Genomic DNA, 19,097 nt, shown 5'->3' with positions numbered 1-19,097 from the left:
AGCAGCGCGGGGGCGGCCGGGTGCAGTGTAGAAACAAGCGTCGGGTTCGCAATGTTAGTCTATGAGAGATCTCGGGATCTCTTCAGCGCTGCAGGCAGGCAAGGGGGGGATTCCTCGGGGAAACCTCCACTTGGGCAAGGGAGAGGGACTCCTGGGGGTCACTTCTCCAGTGAAAGTCCGGTCCTTCAGGTCCTGGGGGCTGCGGGTGCAGGGTCTCTCCCAGGCGTCGGGACTTAGGATTCAAAGGGTCGCGGTCAGGGGAAGCCTCGGGATTCCCTCTGCAGGCGGCGCTGTGGGGGCTCAGGGGGGACAGGTTTTGGTACTCACAGTATCAGAGTAGTCCTGGGGTCCCTCCTGAGGTGTTGGATCTCCACCAGCCGAGTCGCGGTCGCCGGGTGCAGTGTTGCAAGTCTCACGCTTCTTGCGGGGAGCTTGCAGGGTTCTTTCAAGGCTGCTGGAAACAAAGTTGCAGCCTTTCTTGGAGCAGGTCCGCTGTCCTCGGGAGTTTCTTGTCTTTTCGAAGCAGGGGCAGTCCTCAGAGGATGTCGAGGTCGCTGGTCCCTTTGGAAGGCGTCGCTGGAGCAGGATCTTTGGAAGGCAGGAGACAGGCCGGTGAGTTTCTGGAGCCAAGGCAGTTGTCGTCTTCTGGTCTTCCTCTGCAGGGGTTTTTCAGCTAGGCAGTCCTTCTTCTTGTAGTTGCAGGAATCTAATTTTCTAGGGTTCAGGGTAGCCCTTAAATACTAAATTTAAGGGCGTGTTTAGGTCTGGGGGGTTAGTAGCCAATGGCTACTAGCCCTGAGGGTGGGTACACCCTCTTTGTGCCTCCTCCCAAGGGGAGGGGGTCACAATCCTAACCCTATTGGGGGAATCCTCCATCTGCAAGATGGAGGATTTCTAAAAGTTAGAGTCACTTCAGCTCAGGACACCTTAGGGGCTGTCCTGACTGGCCAGTGACTCCTCCTTGTTTTTCTCATTATTTTCTCCGGCCTTGCCGCCAAAAGTGGGGCCTGGCCGGAGGGGGCGGGCAACTCCACTAGCTGGAGTGTCCTGCTGGGTTGGCACAAAGGAGGTGAGCCTTTGAGGCTCACCGCCAGGTGTGACAATTCCTGCCTGGGAGAGGTGTTAGCATCTCCACCCAGTGCAGGCTTTGTTACTGGCCTCAGAGTGACAAAGGCACTCTCCCCATGGGGCCAGCAACATGTCTCGGTTTGTGGCAGGCTGCTAAAACTAGTCAGCCTACACAGATAGTTGGTTAAGTTTCAGGGGGCACCTCTAAGGTGCCCTCTGTGGTGTATTTCTCAATAAAATGTACACTGGCATCAGTGTGCATTTATTGTGCTGAGAAGTTTGATACCAAACTTCCCAGTTTTCAGTGTAGCCATTATGGTGCTGTGGAGTTCGTGTTTGACAAACTCCCAGACCATATACTCTTATGGCTGCCCTGCACTTACAATGTCTAAGGTTTTGTTTAGACACTGTAGGGGTACCATGCTCATGCACTGGTACCCTCACCTATGGTATAGTGCACCCTGCCTTAGGGCTGTAAGGCCTGCTAGAGGGGTGTCTTACCTATACTGCATAGGCAGTGAGAGGCTGGCATGGCACCCTGAGGGGAGTGCCATGTCGACTTACTCGTTTTGTCCTCACTAGCACACACAAGCTGGCAAGCAGTGTGTCTGTGCTGAGTGAGAGGTCTCCAGGGTGGCATAAGACATGCTGCAGCCCTTAGAGACCTTCCTTGGCATCAGGGCCCTTGGTACTAGAAGTACCAGTTACAAGGGACTTATCTGGATGCCAGGGTCTGCCAATTGTGGATACAAAAGTACAGGTTAGGGAAAGAACACTGGTGCTGGGGCCTGGTTAGCAGGCCTCAGCACACTTTCAATTGTAAACATAGCATCAGCAAAGGCAAAAAGTCAGGGGGCAACCATGCCAAGGAGGCATTTCCTTACACAACCCCCCCCCCAAACGAAAGAGGATGAGACTAACCTTTCCCAAGAGAGTCTTCATTTTCTAAGTGGAAGAACCTGGAAAGGCCATCTGCATTGGCATGGGCAGTCCCAGGTCTGTGTTCCACTATAAAGTCCATTCCCTGTAGGGAGATGGACCACCTCAACAGTTTAGGATTTTCACCTTTCATTTGCATCAGCCATTTGAGAGGTCTGTGGTCAGTTTGAACTAGGAAGTGAGTCCCAAAGAGGTATGGTCTCAGCTTCTTCAGGGACCAAACCACAGCAAAGGCCTCCCTCTCAATGGCACTCCAACGCTGCTCCCTGGGGAGTAACCTCCTGCTAATGAAAGCAACAGGCTGGTCAAGGCCATCATCATTTGTTTGGGACAAAACTGCCCCTATCCCATGTTCAGAGGCATCAGTCTGCACAATGAACTGCTTAGAGTAATCTGGAGCTTTGAGAACTGGTGCTGAGCACATTGCCTGTTTCAGGGTGTCAAAGGCCTGTTGGCATTCCACAGTCCAGTTCACTTTCTTGGGCATTTTCTTGGAGGTGAGTTCAGTGAGGGCTGTCACAATGGATCCATATCCCTTCACAAACCTCCTGTAATACCCAGTCAAGCCAAGGAATGCCCTGACTTGAGTCTGGGTTTTTGGAGCTACCCAGTCCAGAATAGTCTGGATCTTGGGTTGGAGTGGCTGAACTTGGCCTCCACCTACAAGGTGTCCCAAGTAAACCACAGTTCCCTGCCCTATCTGGCATTTGGATGCCTTGATAGAGAGGCCTGCAGATTGCAGAGCCTTCAAAACCTTCCTCAGGTGGACCAGGTGATCCTGCCAGGTGGAGCTAAAGACAGCAATATCATCAAGATAAGCTGTGCTAAAGGACTCCAAGCCAGCAAGGACTTGATTCACCAACCTTTGGAAGGTGGCAGGGGCATTCTTTAAACCAAAGGGCATAACAGTAAACTGATAATGCCCATCAGGTGTGGAGAATGCTGTCTTTTCTTTTGCTCCAGGTGCCATTTTTATTTGCCAGTACCCTGCTGTCAAGTCAAAGGTACTTAAGAATTTGGCAGCACCTAATTTGTCTATGAGCTCATCAGCTCTTGGAATTGGATGAGCATCTGTCTTGGTGACAGAATTGAGTCCTCTGTAGTCCACACAAAACCTCATCTCTTTCTTTCCATCCTGGGTGTGAGGTTTGGGGACTAAGACCACTGGGCTAGCCCAGGGGCTGTCAGAGCGCTCAATTACTCCCAATTCCAGCATCTTGTGGACTTCCACCTTGATGCTTTCCTTAACATGGTCAGACTGTCTAAAGATTTTGTTTTTGACAGGCATGCTGTCTCCTGTGTCCACATCATGGGTACACAGGTGTGTCTGACCAGGGGTTAAGGAGAAGAGTTCAGGAAACTGTTGTAGGACTCTCCTACAATCAGCTTGCTGTTGGCCAGAGAGGGTGTCTGAGTAGATCACTCCATCTACCGTGCCATCTTTTGGGTCTGATGACAGAAGATCAGGGAGAGGTTCACTCTCTGCCTCCTGATCCTCATCTGTTACCATCAACAGATTGACATCAGCCCTGTCATGGAAGAGCTTAAGGCGGTTCACATGGATCACCCTCTTGGGGCTCCTGCTTGTGCCCAGGTCCACCAGGTAGGTGACCTGACTCTTCCTTTCTAGCACTGGGTAAGGGCCACTCCATTTGTCCTGGAGTGCCCTGGGAGCCACAGGCTCCAGAACCCAGACTTTCTGCCCTGGTTGGAACTCAACCAGTGCAGCCTTTTGGTCATACCAAAACTTCTGGAGCTGTTGGCTGGCCTCAAGGTTTTTGGTTGCCTTTTCCATGTACTCTGCCATTCTAGAGCGAAGGCCAAGTACATAGTCCACTATGTCCTGTTTAGGCTCATGGAGAGGTCTCTCCCAGCCTTCTTTAACAAGGGCAAGTGGTCCCCTTACAGGATGACCAAACAGAAGTTCAAAGGGTGAGAATCCTACTCCCTTCTGTGGCACCTCTCTGTAAGCGAAAAGCAGACATGGCAAGAGGACATCCCATCTCCTTTTGAGCTTTTCTGGGAGCCCCATGATCATGCCTTTTAATGTCTTGTTGAATCTCTCAACCAAGCCATTAGTTTGTGGATGGTATGGTGTAGTGAATTTATAAGTCACTCCACACTCATTCCACATGTGCTTTAGGTATGCTGACATGAAGTTGGTACCTCTGTCAGACACCACCTCCTTAGGGAAACCCACTCTGGTAAAGATACCAATGAGGGCCTTGGCTACTGCAGGGGCAGTAGTCGACCTAAGGGGAATAGCTTCAGGATACCTGGTAGCATGATCCACTACCAGGATATACATATTTCCTGAGGCTGTGGGAGGTTCTAGTGGACCAACTATGTCCACACCCACTCTTTCAAAGGGAACCCCCACCACTGGAAGTGGAATGAGGGGGGCCTTTGGATGCCCACCTGTCTTACCACTGGCTTGACAGGTGGGGCAGGAGAGGCAAAACTCCTTAACCATGTTGGACATATTGGGCCAGTAGAAGTGGTTGACTAACCTCTCCCACGTCTTGGTTTGTCCCAAATGTCCAGCAAGGGGAATGTCATGGGCCAATGTTAGGATGAACTCTCTGAACAGCTGAGGCACTACCACTCTCCTAGTGGCATCAGGTTTGGGGTCTCTGGCCTCAGTGTACAGGAGTCCATCTTCCCAATAGACCCTATGCGTTCCATTTTTCTTGCCTTTGGACTCTTCAGCAGCTTGCTGCCTAAGGCCTTCAAGAGAGGGACAGGTTTCTTGTCCCTTACACAGCTCCTCCCTTGAGGGTCCCCCTGGGCCTAAGAGCTCAACCTGATAAGGTTCAAGCTCCAAAGGCTCAGTTCCCTCAGAGGGCAGAACTTCTTCCTGAGAAGAGAGGTTCCCTTTCTTTTGCTGTGTTGCAGTTGGTTTCCCAACTGACTTTCCTTTCCTCTTGGTAGGCTGGGCCATTCTTCCAGACTCCAGCTCTACTTGTTCACCCTGTGCCTTGCACTGTGCTCTTGTTTTCACACGCACCAGTTCAGGGATACCCAGCATTGCTGCATGGGTTTTTAGTTCTACCTCAGCCCATGCTGAGGACTCCAGGTCATTTCCAAGCAGACAGTCCACTGGGATATTTGAGGAGACCACCACCTGTTTCAGGCCATTGACCCCTCCCCATTCTAAAGTAACCATTGCCATGGGATGTACTTTTTTCTGATTGTCAGCGTTGGTGACTGTGTAAGTTTTTCCAGTCAGGTATTGGCCAGGGGAAACCAGTTTCTCTGTCACCATGGTGACACTGGCACCTGTATCCCTCAGGCCCTCTATTCTAGTCCCATTAATTAAGAGTTGCTGTCTGTATTTTTGCATGTTAGGCGGCCAGACAGCTAGTGTGGCTAAATCCACCCCACCCTCAGAAACTAGAGTAGCTTCAGTGTGGACCCTGATTTGCTCTGGGCACACTGTTGATCCCACTTGGAGACTAGCCATACCAGTGTTACCTGGATGTGAGTTTGGAGTGGAACCTTTCTTGGGACAGGCCTTGTCTCCAGTTTGGTGTCCATGCTGTTTACAGCTATGACACCAGGCCTTTTTGGGATCAAAGTTTTTACCCTTGTACCCATTGTTTTGTGAAGAGGCTCTGGGCCCACCCTCCTGTGCAGGTTTTTGGGGGCCTGTAGAAGACTCTTTACTATTTTTAGTTTTGGTTGTCTCATCACCCTTCCCCTGGGGAGTCTTTGTGACCCCTTTCTTTTGGTCACCCCCTGTTGAAGTCTTGGACACCCTTGTCTTGACCCAATGGTCCGCCTTCTTTCCCAATTCTTGGGGAGAAATTGGTCCTAGGTCTACCAGATGCTTATGCAGTTTATCATTGAAACAATTACTTAACAGGTGTTCTTTCACAAATAAATTGTACAGCCCATCATAATTACTTACACCACTGCCTTGAATCCAACCATCTAGTGTTTTCACTGAGTAGTCTACAAAGTCAACCCAGGTCTGGCTCGAGGATTTTTGAGCCCCCCTGAATCTAATCCTATACTCCTCAGTGGAGAATCCAAAGCCCTCAATCAGGGTACCCTTCATGAGGTCATAAGATTCTGCATCTTGTCCAGAGAGTGTGAGGAGTCTATCCCTACACTTTCCTGTGAACATTTCCCAAAGGAGAGCACCCCAGTGAGATCTGTTCACTTTTCTGGTTACACAAGCCCTCTCAAAAGCTGTGAACCATTTGGTGATGTCATCACCATCTTCATATTTAGTTACAATCCCTTTGGGGATTTTCAACATGTCAGGAGAATCTCTGACCCTATTTATGTTGCTGCCACCATTGATGGGTCCTAGGCCCATCTCTTGTCTTTCCCTCTCTATGGCTAGGATCTGTCTTTCCAAAGCCAATCTTTTGGCCATCCTGGCTAACTGGATGTCCTCTTCACTGGGGCTATCCTCAGTGATTTCAGAGGTGTTGGTCTCTCCTGTGAGGGAACCAGCATCTCTGACTATTATTTTAGGAGTCAGGGTTTGAGGGACCCTGTTCTCCCTAGATAGGACTGGTAGGGGGGAATTTTCCTCCAAGTCACTATCCTCTTCCTCTGAGTTGCCACCCTCAGAGGGGTTGGCCTTTTCAAACTCTGCCAAAAGCTCCTGGAGCTGTATTTTGGTAGGTTTGGGGCCCATTGTTATTTTCTTTATTTTACAGAGTGACCTTAGCTCCCTCATCTTAAGATGGAGGTAAGGTGTGGTGTCGAGTTCCACCATAGTCACATCTGTGCTAGACATTTTGCTTCTAAAAGTTGGAATACTTTTTAAGAATCTACAACTGGTTCTAGAATCTAATTCAAACTTTTACAACTTTTTAAACTCTAAAAGAAATGCTAAACAGGATCTAACACAAGGCCCTAGCAGGTCTTTTAAGAATTTAGAAAACTTTTCAAATTGCAAAAATCAATTTCTAATGACAATTTTGGAATTTGTCGTGTGATCAGGTATTGGCTGAGTAGTCCAGCAAATGCAAAGTCTTGTACCCCACCGCTGATCCACCAATGTAGGAAGTTGGCTCTGTATGTGCTATTTCAAAGTAAGGAATAGCATGCACAGAGTCCAAGGGTTCCCCTTAGAGGTAAAATAGTGGTAAAAATAGATAATACTAATGCTCTATTTTGTGGTAGTGTGGTCGAGCAGTAGGCTTATCCAAGGAGTAGTGTTAAGCATTTGTTGTACATACACATAGACAATAAATGAGGTACACACACTCAGAGACAAATCCAGCCAATAGGTTTTTGTATAGAAAAATATCTTTTCTTAGTTTATTTTAAGAACCACAGGTTCAAATTCTACATGGAATATCTCATTCGAAAGGTATTGCAGGTAAGTACTTTAGGAACTTCAAATCATCAAAATTGCATGTATACTTTTCAAGTTATTCACAAATAGCTGTTTTGAAAGTGGACACAGTGCAATTTTCACAGTTCCTAGGGGAGGTAAGTATTTGTTAGGTTAACCAGGTAAGTAAGACACTTACAGGGCTTAGTTCTTGGTCCAAGGTAGCCCACCGTTGGGGGTTCAGAGCAACCCCAAAGTCACCACACCAGCAGCTCAGGGCCGGTCAGGTGCAGAGTTCAAAGTGGTGCCCAAAACGCATAGGCTAGAATGGAGAGAAGGGGGTGCCCCGGTTCCGGTCTGCTTGCAGGTAAGTACCCGCGTCTTCGGAGGGCAGACCAGGGGGGTTTTGTAGGGCACCGGGGGGGACACAAGCCCACACAGAAATTTCACCCTCAGCAGCGCGGGGGCGGCCGGGTGCAGTGTAGAAACAAGCGTCGGGTTCGCAATGTTAGTCTATGAGAGATCTCTGGATCTCTTCAGCGCTGCAGGCAGGCAAGGGGGGGATTCCTCGGGGAAACCTCCACTTGGGCAAGGGAGAGGGACTCCTGGGGGTCACTTCTCCAGTGAAAGTCCGGTCCTTCCGGTCCTGGGGGCTGCGGGTGCAGGGTCTCTCCCAGGCGTCGGGACTTAGGATTCAAAGGGTCGCGGTCAGGGGAAGCCTCGGGATTCCCTCTGCAGGCGGCGCTGTGGGGGCTCAGGGGGGACAGGTTTTGGTACTCACAGTATCAGAGTAGTCCTGGGGTCCCTCCTGAGGTGTTGGATCTCCACCAGCCGAGTCGCGGTCGCCGGGTGCAGTGTTGCAAGTCTCACGCTTCTTGCGGGGAGCTTGCAGGGTTCTTTCAAGGCTGCTGGAAACAAAGTTGCAGCCTTTCTTGGAGCAGGTCCGCTGTCCTCGGGAGTTTCTTGTCTTTTCGAAGCAGGGGCAGTCCTCAGAGGATGTCGAGGTCGCTGGTCCCTTTGGAAGGCGTCGCTGGAGCAGGATCTTTGGAAGGCAGGAGACAGGCCGGTGAGTTTCTGGAGCCAAGGCAGTTGTCGTCTTCTGGTCTTCCTCTGCAGGGGTTTTTCAGCTAGGCAGTCCTTCTTCTTGTAGTTGCAGGAATCTAATTTTCTAGGGTTCAGGGTAGCCCTTAAATACTAAATTTAAGGGCGTGTTTAGGTCTGGGGGGTTAGTAGCCAATGGCTACTAGCCCTGAGGGTGGGTACACCCTCTTTGTGCCTCCTCCCAAGGGGAGGGGGTCACAATCCTAACCCTATTGGGGGAATCCTCCATCTGCAAGATGGAGGATTTCTAAAAGTTAGAGTCACTTCAGCTCAGGACACCTTAGGGGCTGTCCTGACTGGCCAGTGACTCCTCCTTGTTTTTCTCATTATTTTCTCCGGCCTTGCCGCCAAAAGTTGGGCCTGGCCGGAGGGGGCGGGCAACTCCACTAGCTGGAGTGTCCTGCTGGGTTGGCACAAAGGAGGTGAGCCTTTGAGGCTCACCGCCAGGTGTGACAATTCCTGCCTGGGAGAGGTGTTAGCATCTCCACCCAGTGCAGGCTTTGTTACTGGCCTCAGAGTGACAAAGGCACTCTCCCCATGGGGCCAGCAACATGTCTCGGTTTGTGGCAGGCTGCTAAAACTAGTCAGCCTACACAGATAGTTGGTTAAGTTTCAGGGGGCACCTCTAAGGTGCCCTCTGTGGTGTATTTCTCAATAAAATGTACACTGGCATCAGTGTGCATTTATTGTGCTGAGAAGTTTGATACCAAACTTCCCAGTTTTCAGTGTAGCCATTATGGTGCTGTGGAGTTCGTGTTTGACAAACTCCCAGACCATATACTCTTATGGCTGCCCTGCACTTACAATGTCTAAGGTTTTGTTTAGACACTGTAGGGGTACCATGCTCATGCACTGGTACCCTCACCTATGGTATAGTGCACCCTGCCTTAGGGCTGTAAGGCCTGCTAGAGGGGTGTCTTACCTATACTGCATAGGCAGTGAGAGGCTGGCATGGCACCCTGAGGGGAGTGCCATGTCGACTTACTCGTTTTGTCCTCACTAGCACACACAAGCTGGCAAGCAGTGTGTCTGTGCTGAGTGAGAGGTCTCCAGGGTGGCATAAGACATGCTGCAGCCCTTAGAGACCTTCCTTGGCATCAGGGCCCTTGGTACTAGAAGTACCAGTTACAAGGGACTTATCTGGATGCCAGGGTCTGCCAATTGTGGATACAAAAGTACAGGTTAGGGAAAGAACACTGGTGCTGGGGCCTGGTTAGCAGGCCTCAGCACACTTTCAATTGTAAACATAGCATCAGCAAAGGCAAAAAGTCAGGGGGCAACCATGCCAAGGAGGCATTTCCTTACACCACACATGCCTTTTCCACGCAGCCTTGACCACGCATGGTATGTTGGTATGTATATATGTTTAGTATACCCTAAACCCATATCATTTATATTTAGATATATATGACATAGATATATATATATATATATATATATATATATATATATGGAAAATGTCACTTACCCAGTGTACATCTGTTCGTGGCATGTAGTGCTGCAGATTCACATGCTGTGCATATATCGCCATCTAGGGTTGGGCTCAGAGTGTTACAAGTCGTTTTTCTTCGACTCATTGGATCGAGTGACTCTTCCTCTTGGTGATAGTGTGCATGTGCATCGACATCAACTCCTTTGTTAGATTGTTTTCCGGCAGGAGGGTGAAGTAAGGAGTGAAGAATTGTGTATGTACAAATATATATAGAAAGTAAAGAAGATGTCCAGGCAATGTACATACATATTTACATGATTAAGTACTGCAACGACTACAGGCTTCCAGGGAGGAGGAAGGGCTCATGTGAATCTGTAGCACTACATGCCACGAACAGATATACACTGGGTAAGTGACATTTTCCATTCAATGGCATGTGTCGCTGCAGATACACATCCTGTGCATAGACTGAAAAGCAGTTCTGCTCCCAAGTAAGCAGTGGTTAGCCTGTAGGAGTTGAAGTAGTTTGAAACAGTGTTTTTAGTACTGCTTGACCAACATTAGCTGGTTGTCGAGATAACACATCAACACAGTAATGTTCAGTGAATGTGTGTGGTGTGGACCATGTGGCTGATTTGCATATGTCTGCCAATGGTATATTCTCTAAGAATGCCATAGAGGCACCATTTTTTGTAGTGGAATGTGCTTTTGGAGTTACTACTAGATGCCTTTTCGCCTTGAGATAGCAGGTTTGAATACACTTTACAATCCATCTAGCTAATCCTTGTTTTGAAATAGGATTACCTATATGAGGTTGTAAGAAAGCAACAAAAAGTTGTTTCGTTTTTCTAAAGTCTTTCGGAATACATTAGAGCTCTTTTGAGATCAAGCGTGTGGACAGCTCTTTCAGCAGTAGAATTTGGCTGTGGAAAGAAGACTGGCAATTCGACTGACTGATTAATATGAAAAGATTAAACCACTTCAGGTAAAAAAGTACTACTTTGTGTTTGTGTACTTGGAAGAAAGGTTCTTCTAAAGTAAATGCTTGAATTTCACTTACTCTTCCTAAAGAAGTAAATGCTACCAAAAAAACAACCTTCCACATTAGAAATTGAATAGCGCAAGAGTGCATGGGTTCAAATGGGGGACCCATGAGTCTTGTGAGCACAATATTAAGATTCCATGCAAGAGCAGGTGGCACTCTAAGTAGAATAATTTGTTTAAGACCCTTCCATAAATGCTTTAAAGGCAGGAGCTCTAAACAGAGAGGTGTGTTGTCTGTGGCTGATATTGTTGTTAAATGAATCTTAATAGACGAATACGCAAGTTTTGCCTTTTGTAAATAAAGCAAATAACACACAATATCCTGTACTGATGCTTTAAGTGGATCAATCTTTTTAGGTTGGCAGTAATATACAAAAGGTTTCCATTTATTTGCGTAGCACTACATAGCTGTTGGTTTACGTGCTTGTTTTAGAATGTCCATACATTCTAATGGAAGCTGTAGGTATCCAAATTCTATGACCTCAGAAGCCAAATCGCCAAGTTGAGCACACTGGGATTGGGATGCCTGATTTGACCCCTGTTTTGAGTTAGCAAATCTGGTCTGTTTTGAAGCTTGTTATGTGGTACTACTGACAGATCCAATAGTGTTGCATACCAGTGTTGATGTGCCCACGTGGGTGCCATGAGTATCATACTGAGGGAATTGTGACGCATCTTGTTGACCAGGAATGGAATTAACGGGAGAGGGGGAAAAGTGTAAGCAAATATCCCTGACCAGTTGATCCATAGAGCTTTGCCCTTGGATTGAGGGTGTGAGTATCTGGATCAAAGTTTTGGCATTTTGCATTTTCGCTTGTTGCAGAAAGGTCTATGTTTGGTGTTCCCCACATTTGAAAACAATGTTGAATTACTTGTGGGTGAATCTCCCATTCATGTATTTGTTGTTGCGTCTTGCTTAGAAGGTCCACTACGCTGGTTGTGTATCCCTGGGATGTATTTGGCTAGCAGGTGAATGTGATTGTGAATTGCCCACTTCCATATTGTTTGTGCCAGAAGGGAAAATTGGGATGAGTGCCTCCCACCCGCCTCCTGCAGGTTTTTTTCAGATAATACATTGTTGTCATGTTGTCTGTCCTTTTTAAGATTATTTTGTGTATGCTTTGTGGTTGGAATGCTTTGATGGCTAAGAACACTGCTAGCAATTCCAAGTGGTTTATGTGGTAAGTTTGCTGTATTGAGTCCCTTTCCCTTGTATTGTCAAATTGTTGAGATGGGCTCCACAACCTGTCATTGACGCATCTGTTGTGATTATGGTCTGTGGCACAGGGTCTGAAATGGCTGGCCTTTTGCTAAGTTGTTGTGATTGCACCATTGCAGAGATCTGTAAGTTTGGCAGTCTAACAACACTAGATCCTGTAGGTGACCCTGTGCCTGAGACCACTGTTGCGAGAGACACTGTTGCAGTGGTCTCATGTTTAGACGTGCATTTGGCACTATTGCTATGCATGATGCCATCATTCCCAATAGTTTCATGACAAATCTTACTGTGTATGTTTGATTGGCCTGCAATTGGGATATGAGGAAGTGGAAGTCCTGTATCCGTTGGAGATTTGGGTAGGTAAATTCTGATTGAGTATTCAGAATTGCACCTAGTTAAGGTTGAATTTGTGCTGGCTGATTGTGAACCCTAATTTGTGTAGTGTATCTATTGCGTATTGTGTGTGTTGTTGGCATTGTAGAATGGTGCTGGATTTTATTAACTAATCGTCTAGATAAGTGAAGACATGTATGTGTTGTCTTCTGAGGTATGCTGCTACTACCACTAGACATTTTGTGAACACTCTTGGTGCTGTTACCCTCAAAGGGTATTACCTTGAATTGATAGTGATTGCCTGAGATTATGAACCTTAGATACTTGCGGTGAGCTGCGTGAATAGGAATGTGGAAGTAAACGTCTTTTAGGTCTAAAGCTGTCATGTAATCTTGTTTTTGTAGCAAGGGAATGACAACCTGTAGAGTGACCATGTGAAAATGCTCTGACAGGATATGTAGATTTAGAGGCCAGAGATCAAGAATGGGTCTGAGAGTACCATCCTTTTTTGGTATAAGTATAGGGAATATACTCCTGTTCCTTGCTATGACATGGGAACTATTTATATTGCCTCCTTGAGTAGTAGACATTGTACCTCTTGTTTTAGCAGAATAGTGGGTTCTGGAGAGAGTCTGTGAGAATGAGGTAGAATGTTTGGTGGAGCGGATCTGACCTAACCATTGCGGATAATTGAGAGTACCCATTGATCTGTGGTAATTTTTTGCCAGTGAGAATGGAATTGTTGCAGTCTTCCTCCCAAAGGAGAAGCATGGAATTGTGGATTGTTTCGGAAGTCATTGTTTTGTGGATGTGGAAGCACCCTTTGAGGCTGGGAATTTACCTCTGGCCCTGAAATGTTGTCTCTTGTAAGAGCCTCTGAATGACCCCCTTGGGTAATACTGCTGCCTTGCTTTGAATGGGAGGGGGAAGCATCTGTAGTTTGGGTTTTAAAACCTCCCCTAAATTGTGATTTTCAAAAGGAACACTGAAATGGTGCGGTATAAATAGCTCCCATGGCTTTTGCTGTGTCAGAATCTTTTTTGAGTTTTTCATTGGTTGTGTCCACCTCTGGTCCAAAAGGCTGCTGTTTGTTAAAAGGCATATTAAGGACCGCCTGCTATATTCTCTGGTTTGAAACCTGAGGACCTCAACCATGCATGTCGTCTAATAGCGATGCTGGTATTCATTCCTCTAGCTGTAGTGTCACCTGCATCTAGAGCCGACCTATTTTGGTTATTTGTGATGGCTTGACCTTCTACAATTTGCTATGCCCGCTTCTGAAGTTCTTTGGGGAGGTATTGCAAGAGTTCTTGCATCTCATCATGTGTGCCCTGTCGTATCTTGGTAACAGGGCCTGGGAATTGGCAATACGCCATTGGTTGGCTGCTCGTGTTGCCACCCTTTTCCTGGGCGCATCAGATTTACAGCTTTCTTTGTCTGGGAGTGGGGGCGTAGAGTAATCCCCAGAAGACTAGAAGACTGACTAATGGCGCGCTTCCTGGCTGCACTGACCACAACAGAATCTGGTGGCAATTGTTGTAAATTGGGTCTGTTGGTGCAGGCTTATATTTTTTGGCAATCCTCGGTGTTAGAACCCTAGCTTTAACTGGTTCTTTGAATATTTCTTCTGCATGCTTAAGCATACCAGGAAGCATTGGTAAACACAGGTATTGTTTGGGGGTTGAGGATAGTGTATTAAAAAGGAAATCCTCCTCTAAAGGTTCTGCATGCATTTGTACCCCATGGTATGCAGCTGCCCTGGATATAACCTGGTTATATGCTGTACTATCCTCTGGTGGAGATGGTCTGGTGGGATAGAGCTCCGGATTGTTAGATGGAATAGGATCGGAATCATACATGTCCGATGGGTCTACACTGTAACTGGTACCACCCCTTTCTTCTTCTTGTGAGGAAGTGTGAGAGTGATGGTAAAGGTGGTGGTGGTGGAGTGAGAGGTTGTGGTGAAAAAGAAAGTTGTGGTGAATGTGGTGGAGAAAGCTCAAGAGGTTTCTGCTTTTCCTTCTGCTTGTAAATTTTTGCGGGTGGTGGGGAAGTATCAAGAGTCTTCTGCAATGCTAACTTTATTTTGGTCTGTGGAGGCGCAGAAGTAATCATTTTTCCAGTCTCTTTCTAGATTTGAATCCTCCTTTGCTTGCTGTCCCTAACCTCCAAAATGGGTTGAGTGTCCAATTCCTCCATTTGATGTTCAGAGGTATGTTTTGTGCCCTTATGTTTTGGGCACATGCCTCATTCGAGCTGAAAGCCGTGTCTCCTCTGTATATGATGCTTTTTCGGCTCCGAAGTTGGACTGAGATGTGTCGGATCTGAAGCTGTTAGCCGAGGTTTTGGCTCCGAAGCAGAACATACTCTTTTCGGATCTGATGAGGTTGGGCGTCATCTCGGTTCGGAGGTTGAGGCTTGTATTTTTCGGCTCAACACCGAAACAGGCGTGGTAACCTTTTGATGGAGTGTTTTGGCCTTTGTCGGCGCTGAACCCAAGGGTCGGTCGACAATTCATTTTTTCGGGTGGAACCATGGCCTTACAGCAGTGATGCACCAAAGGCCTTGCCTGATTTCTTAAAAGCTGGTATTGGGGCAGGTGTACTCACACACTGCGCCGCTGCTATTGGCTGGCTGTCATCGTTTGAACCCTGCTCGGAGTTAGGGATCGAAACTGCCGTTTGTGCCTGCTCCTCTTCGAAGGTGTCAATGGTGGACTCTGTGAGTCTGAGCATCTTCTCCAGTCTTCTTGCCCTTTGATCGTGTAATGATTTCTTCGATTGTAAAAGACTGACACGCCTAACAGGTTTCTTCTCGATGTTCCGGAGAAAGACAGAGATTACAGAGCAAGTGCTAGTCAGTGTATGGAAATCTGGCGTGGCACCAAGGACAGAATCGGAATGGAGTCCAATCCATTAGTCTATGATGCAGTACGGCCAACCAGGCCCAAAGAGGGCACGAGTGCCTGAAAGGGCGTTCCCTTGATTCCAACGGTACTATTGGATTGAGTGCAGAAAGAAACTGCGTTCTAAACAATACTGACGGTATGAGAAAAGTTTGAGAGATTGGAGAATTTCCGAACCGAAAGTCCCGGAGTGAGAGGGAACACGTCCGAACTCAACAGCGGAAAGAAAACAATATAACAAAGGAGGCAATGCCGATGTGCACTATCACCAAGAGGAGGAGTCACTTGATCCCGTGACTCGAAAAAAAGACTTCTTCGAAGAAAACAACTTGTAACACTCCCAGCCCAACACTAGATGGCAATATATGTACAGCATGTGTATCTGCAGCTACACATGCCATCGAACAAATATATATATATATATATATATATATATACACACACACACACATACATATTATTTATATATTAAATTTTTGTGTATAGATATACAGATCTACACACAAACACACACATATAAATCCTCTTTTAAAATGTACTCCTAACCTCCCTTTACCACTACTCACCCCTAAGCCCCAAAATTACTTACCTCCCTTTAAACCTGCTCACCCCTAAACCCTAAGATTAAGATTAACTTTACCTTCCTTTACCACTGTCCACTCCTAAACTCTGAAATTTCCCTCACCTTTAATGACCACTGCCCACCCATAAACCATAAAATTACCCTCACCTCACAACTGCCCACCCCAAACTTTAAAATTACCCTTACCTTAGTTTACCACTGCCCACCCTTAAACCCCAAAATTACACTTACCTCCCTTTACCACTTCCTACCCCTAAATTACTCTTACCGACCTTTACCATTGCCCACCACTAAACCCTAAAATTACCCTTACCTCCCTTTACCACTGCCCACCACTAAACCCTAAAATTACTCTTACCTCCCTTCATACTGCCCATCACTAAACCCCAAAATTACCCTTACCTCCCTTTACCACTGCCCACCACTAAGCTCTAAAATTATACTTACCTTCCTTTACCACTGCCCAGCCCGAAACCCTAAAATTATCCTAACCTCACTTTACCCACAGTCCAATCCTAAGCCTTAAAATTACCCTCACATCCTTTTGCTACTACCCATGTCAGAAATGTTTTTTAAATAACAAACTTATGTTGTATATTTAAAAAAAGGTAACCGCATGGCAAATGTACAAATAATTACCTGTGTGGTAAAGCACTGCATAGTAAATACTTTGTTGTAAAGGCTGCTTCCCCCAACATGAAGAAGTGAATCCCTGTTTTCCTAGAAAGAAGTTCTGTCATTGCAGGCTGCAAACGCAGTGGGGTGGGTGAGATATGGTGAGAGATAGAGTAAGAGAGGCAGAGACAATGAGAATAAGAGAGAGGGAGAAAGCAAGTGAGCAGAAGAAAAAGGAGGAGACAGAGTAGGGGAAGAGATAAGAAGCACAAGGATGAGAAGAGAAAGGAAGCAAGAGAGAGGGGAGCAGTGTCAAATGGAAGAGATGGCAGAGAAAGGTTAAGGGTAAAGGTCAAGAGTACAGAGAGAGGAAGAAAAAGAGAAAAGTGAGAACATGTTCCTCAATGATTTAGTGCGTCTCCATATGCTCCTTATCACGTCTCAGTGTGCTCTTGATTTCTATGGAGGTTTGCAGGATACCTGGAATTTCAATATGGGCAATGTGTAGAAAGATGGAATATCCAAGTGAAATGAGGGGCATAGGAAAGCAGGTTCTTTAAATATTGAAATGGAAGAAGGAAAGTGGTGGTGAATATTGCATCAGGAGCCCTGGTATTTCTTCAATATTTGAAAGTGGCAGGGGGATGGGATATATAACAGATAGTAAGGAATTTTCAGCAAGTGGCCAGTAGCATACACAGCATACAATTGTAGGTTTGTAGCATCAACTAAGGTTTTTTTCCACATACGGGTTCCAAGTAACATGATATACATCAAGAGTTTCCCTCTATTTTCTATGATATCACCAGAAACATCTCTGTAAACCCAACTTCCTGTGTGGATGTTCAAACATCTATAATTTTATATACATTAAATAGATCGTAGAGTGCTAGAGCACTTTGTTGACACTAACACAAGTTACTATTACTATTTGGAGGCAGCAAACGTATGAACGGAAAGTTAGTGACACAGTGAATTAAACTAGAGACCCATAGATTACACATGGGAGCAGCAGGCTCATTGATTCCCTTGTTGCTATTGTCTGATTAATGGATAGAACTGTATTAATACAAACTTCCTTAGACACTACACCTAAACCTCGGAAAGAAAAGGTAGCCTCACCTTTTGCATTCTCCTCAAATGCAGGCCGTCCCAGAATTTCATCAGTTGACTCTTTTCGACGGCACAATTTGAAAAATTCAATTAAAAAATCACCTACAAAACAAAGGAAAAGTGTCTGATATTCGAGAAAATCGACAGTTAAAGCAATGTAAGATGCTTCCAAGTCAACAGTAGTGCATATGAAAAGTAGGAAAAGGAATTAGAGGACAAAGCTATGTACTGACCTGTTTTACAGGCTATAAAAAAAAAATGACAGAAAACAAGTACAAGAATTAAAATAAAAGGTTTTTTTTACCCAATAAGCACTGAGGATTATCCGCTTTTCTGACTCTGACAGACCAATGGGGAGCTTGAATGGGATCTAAATCTCTTTAAAAAAAAAAATGCAAATTACTTAGTGATCATATGTAAAGCAACAACACTAAAATAACAGAATATTTCAGTTGATCAGAATTACAATGTTACCAAAAGTATTTCAAAATTTTGATATGTTATTATATTATTTCAGAATCAATTTTTGCAAGGGTTTTTTTTTTTTTTTTTTTTTTTTTAAAGAGATTCTGATTGTAGGAGAGAAAACATGAAAAATATTAGTAAGCATCCTGCAAAAGACTTAAAGCACCGCCTCCCCCCCCCTCCCTCCACACACACACAAAAAAACAGCCTCTGCAGTGACATTTTGGGATCAAAATGAAAGAAAACAGATAAGGCAACCACACCACATAATTGGATACTTAAGTAATCCATGCCAGAAAACTGTTCTATGGCCCTTTAGAAAACAACCCCATTGTGCTCCATGTGAGAGGGCATAAGGTAATAGTGTTTGTATGCCCCTTGACAAAGTATCACTTTAAAGCTGTAGTAGTCATAAACTACTTGCTTTTCACAGCAAAAAGATAACCTATATGTTCATCTTTACAAAAAGAGTGACAGGTATCTGTAGGAAAGTGCCCCTTTTTTGGCTGGTATTCGATACAATTTTGACTGAAAGTGCACTGGGTTCCTGCTAACCAGGTCCCCAGTGCCAGATCCCTTTCCCTAACACTGTACAATTGCTCCCCAATTGGCAATTCCTTTGGTCACCCTGTAAGACCCTAATAAACGGTACCTAGGGCATGGGTACCAAAGAGGGTCCCGAATGGCTGCAGCATGTATTGTGCCACCCTCATGGACCCCTCACCTGGAACGTGCAGACTGCCATTTCGAGCTGTGTGTCTTGGTGCAGCTAAAAGTGAAAACAAGAAATGACACAGCCTGTGTGCCATGTTCCCTAACAATGCATGCAATATATGCAGGTCACCCCCTACAGCAGGCCTTACAGTCCTAATGTAGGGTGCATAATATTACATGTGAGGACATATCTGCAAGAGCAGATATGCCCCGCTTTGTTTTTGTTGATTCTTAGACATAGTAAGTGAACCAGGAAGCCATTTTAAGAAC

At 46.0% G+C, this 19,097-nt stretch overlaps 1 protein-coding gene across 2 annotated transcripts in view; it reads right to left on the bottom strand.

Moving 5' to 3' along the window:
• Window positions 1-19,097, bottom strand: part of RAB3GAP1 (RAB3 GTPase activating protein catalytic subunit 1) — a 434,305-nt gene that overhangs the window by 182,847 nt on the left and 232,361 nt on the right. For both annotated transcript variants that reach the window (XM_069225057.1, XM_069225058.1), the window contains exons 11-12: window positions 17,953-18,026; window positions 17,658-17,750 (exon numbers count right to left, since the gene is read on the bottom strand). In XM_069225057.1, the coding sequence (XP_069081158.1) occupies window positions 17,658-17,750; window positions 17,953-18,026 (167 nt within the window). The remainder of the gene's footprint in view (window positions 1-17,657; window positions 17,751-17,952; window positions 18,027-19,097) is intronic.

Source organism: Pleurodeles waltl, chromosome 3_1, assembly GCF_031143425.1.
Source record: "Pleurodeles waltl isolate 20211129_DDA chromosome 3_1, aPleWal1.hap1.20221129, whole genome shotgun sequence".
Classification (NCBI taxonomy): domain Eukaryota; kingdom Metazoa; phylum Chordata; class Amphibia; order Caudata; family Salamandridae; genus Pleurodeles; species Pleurodeles waltl.
The sequence above is the reverse complement of the archived record's forward strand: the minus strand, read 5'-3'. Positions and strand labels throughout refer to the sequence as shown.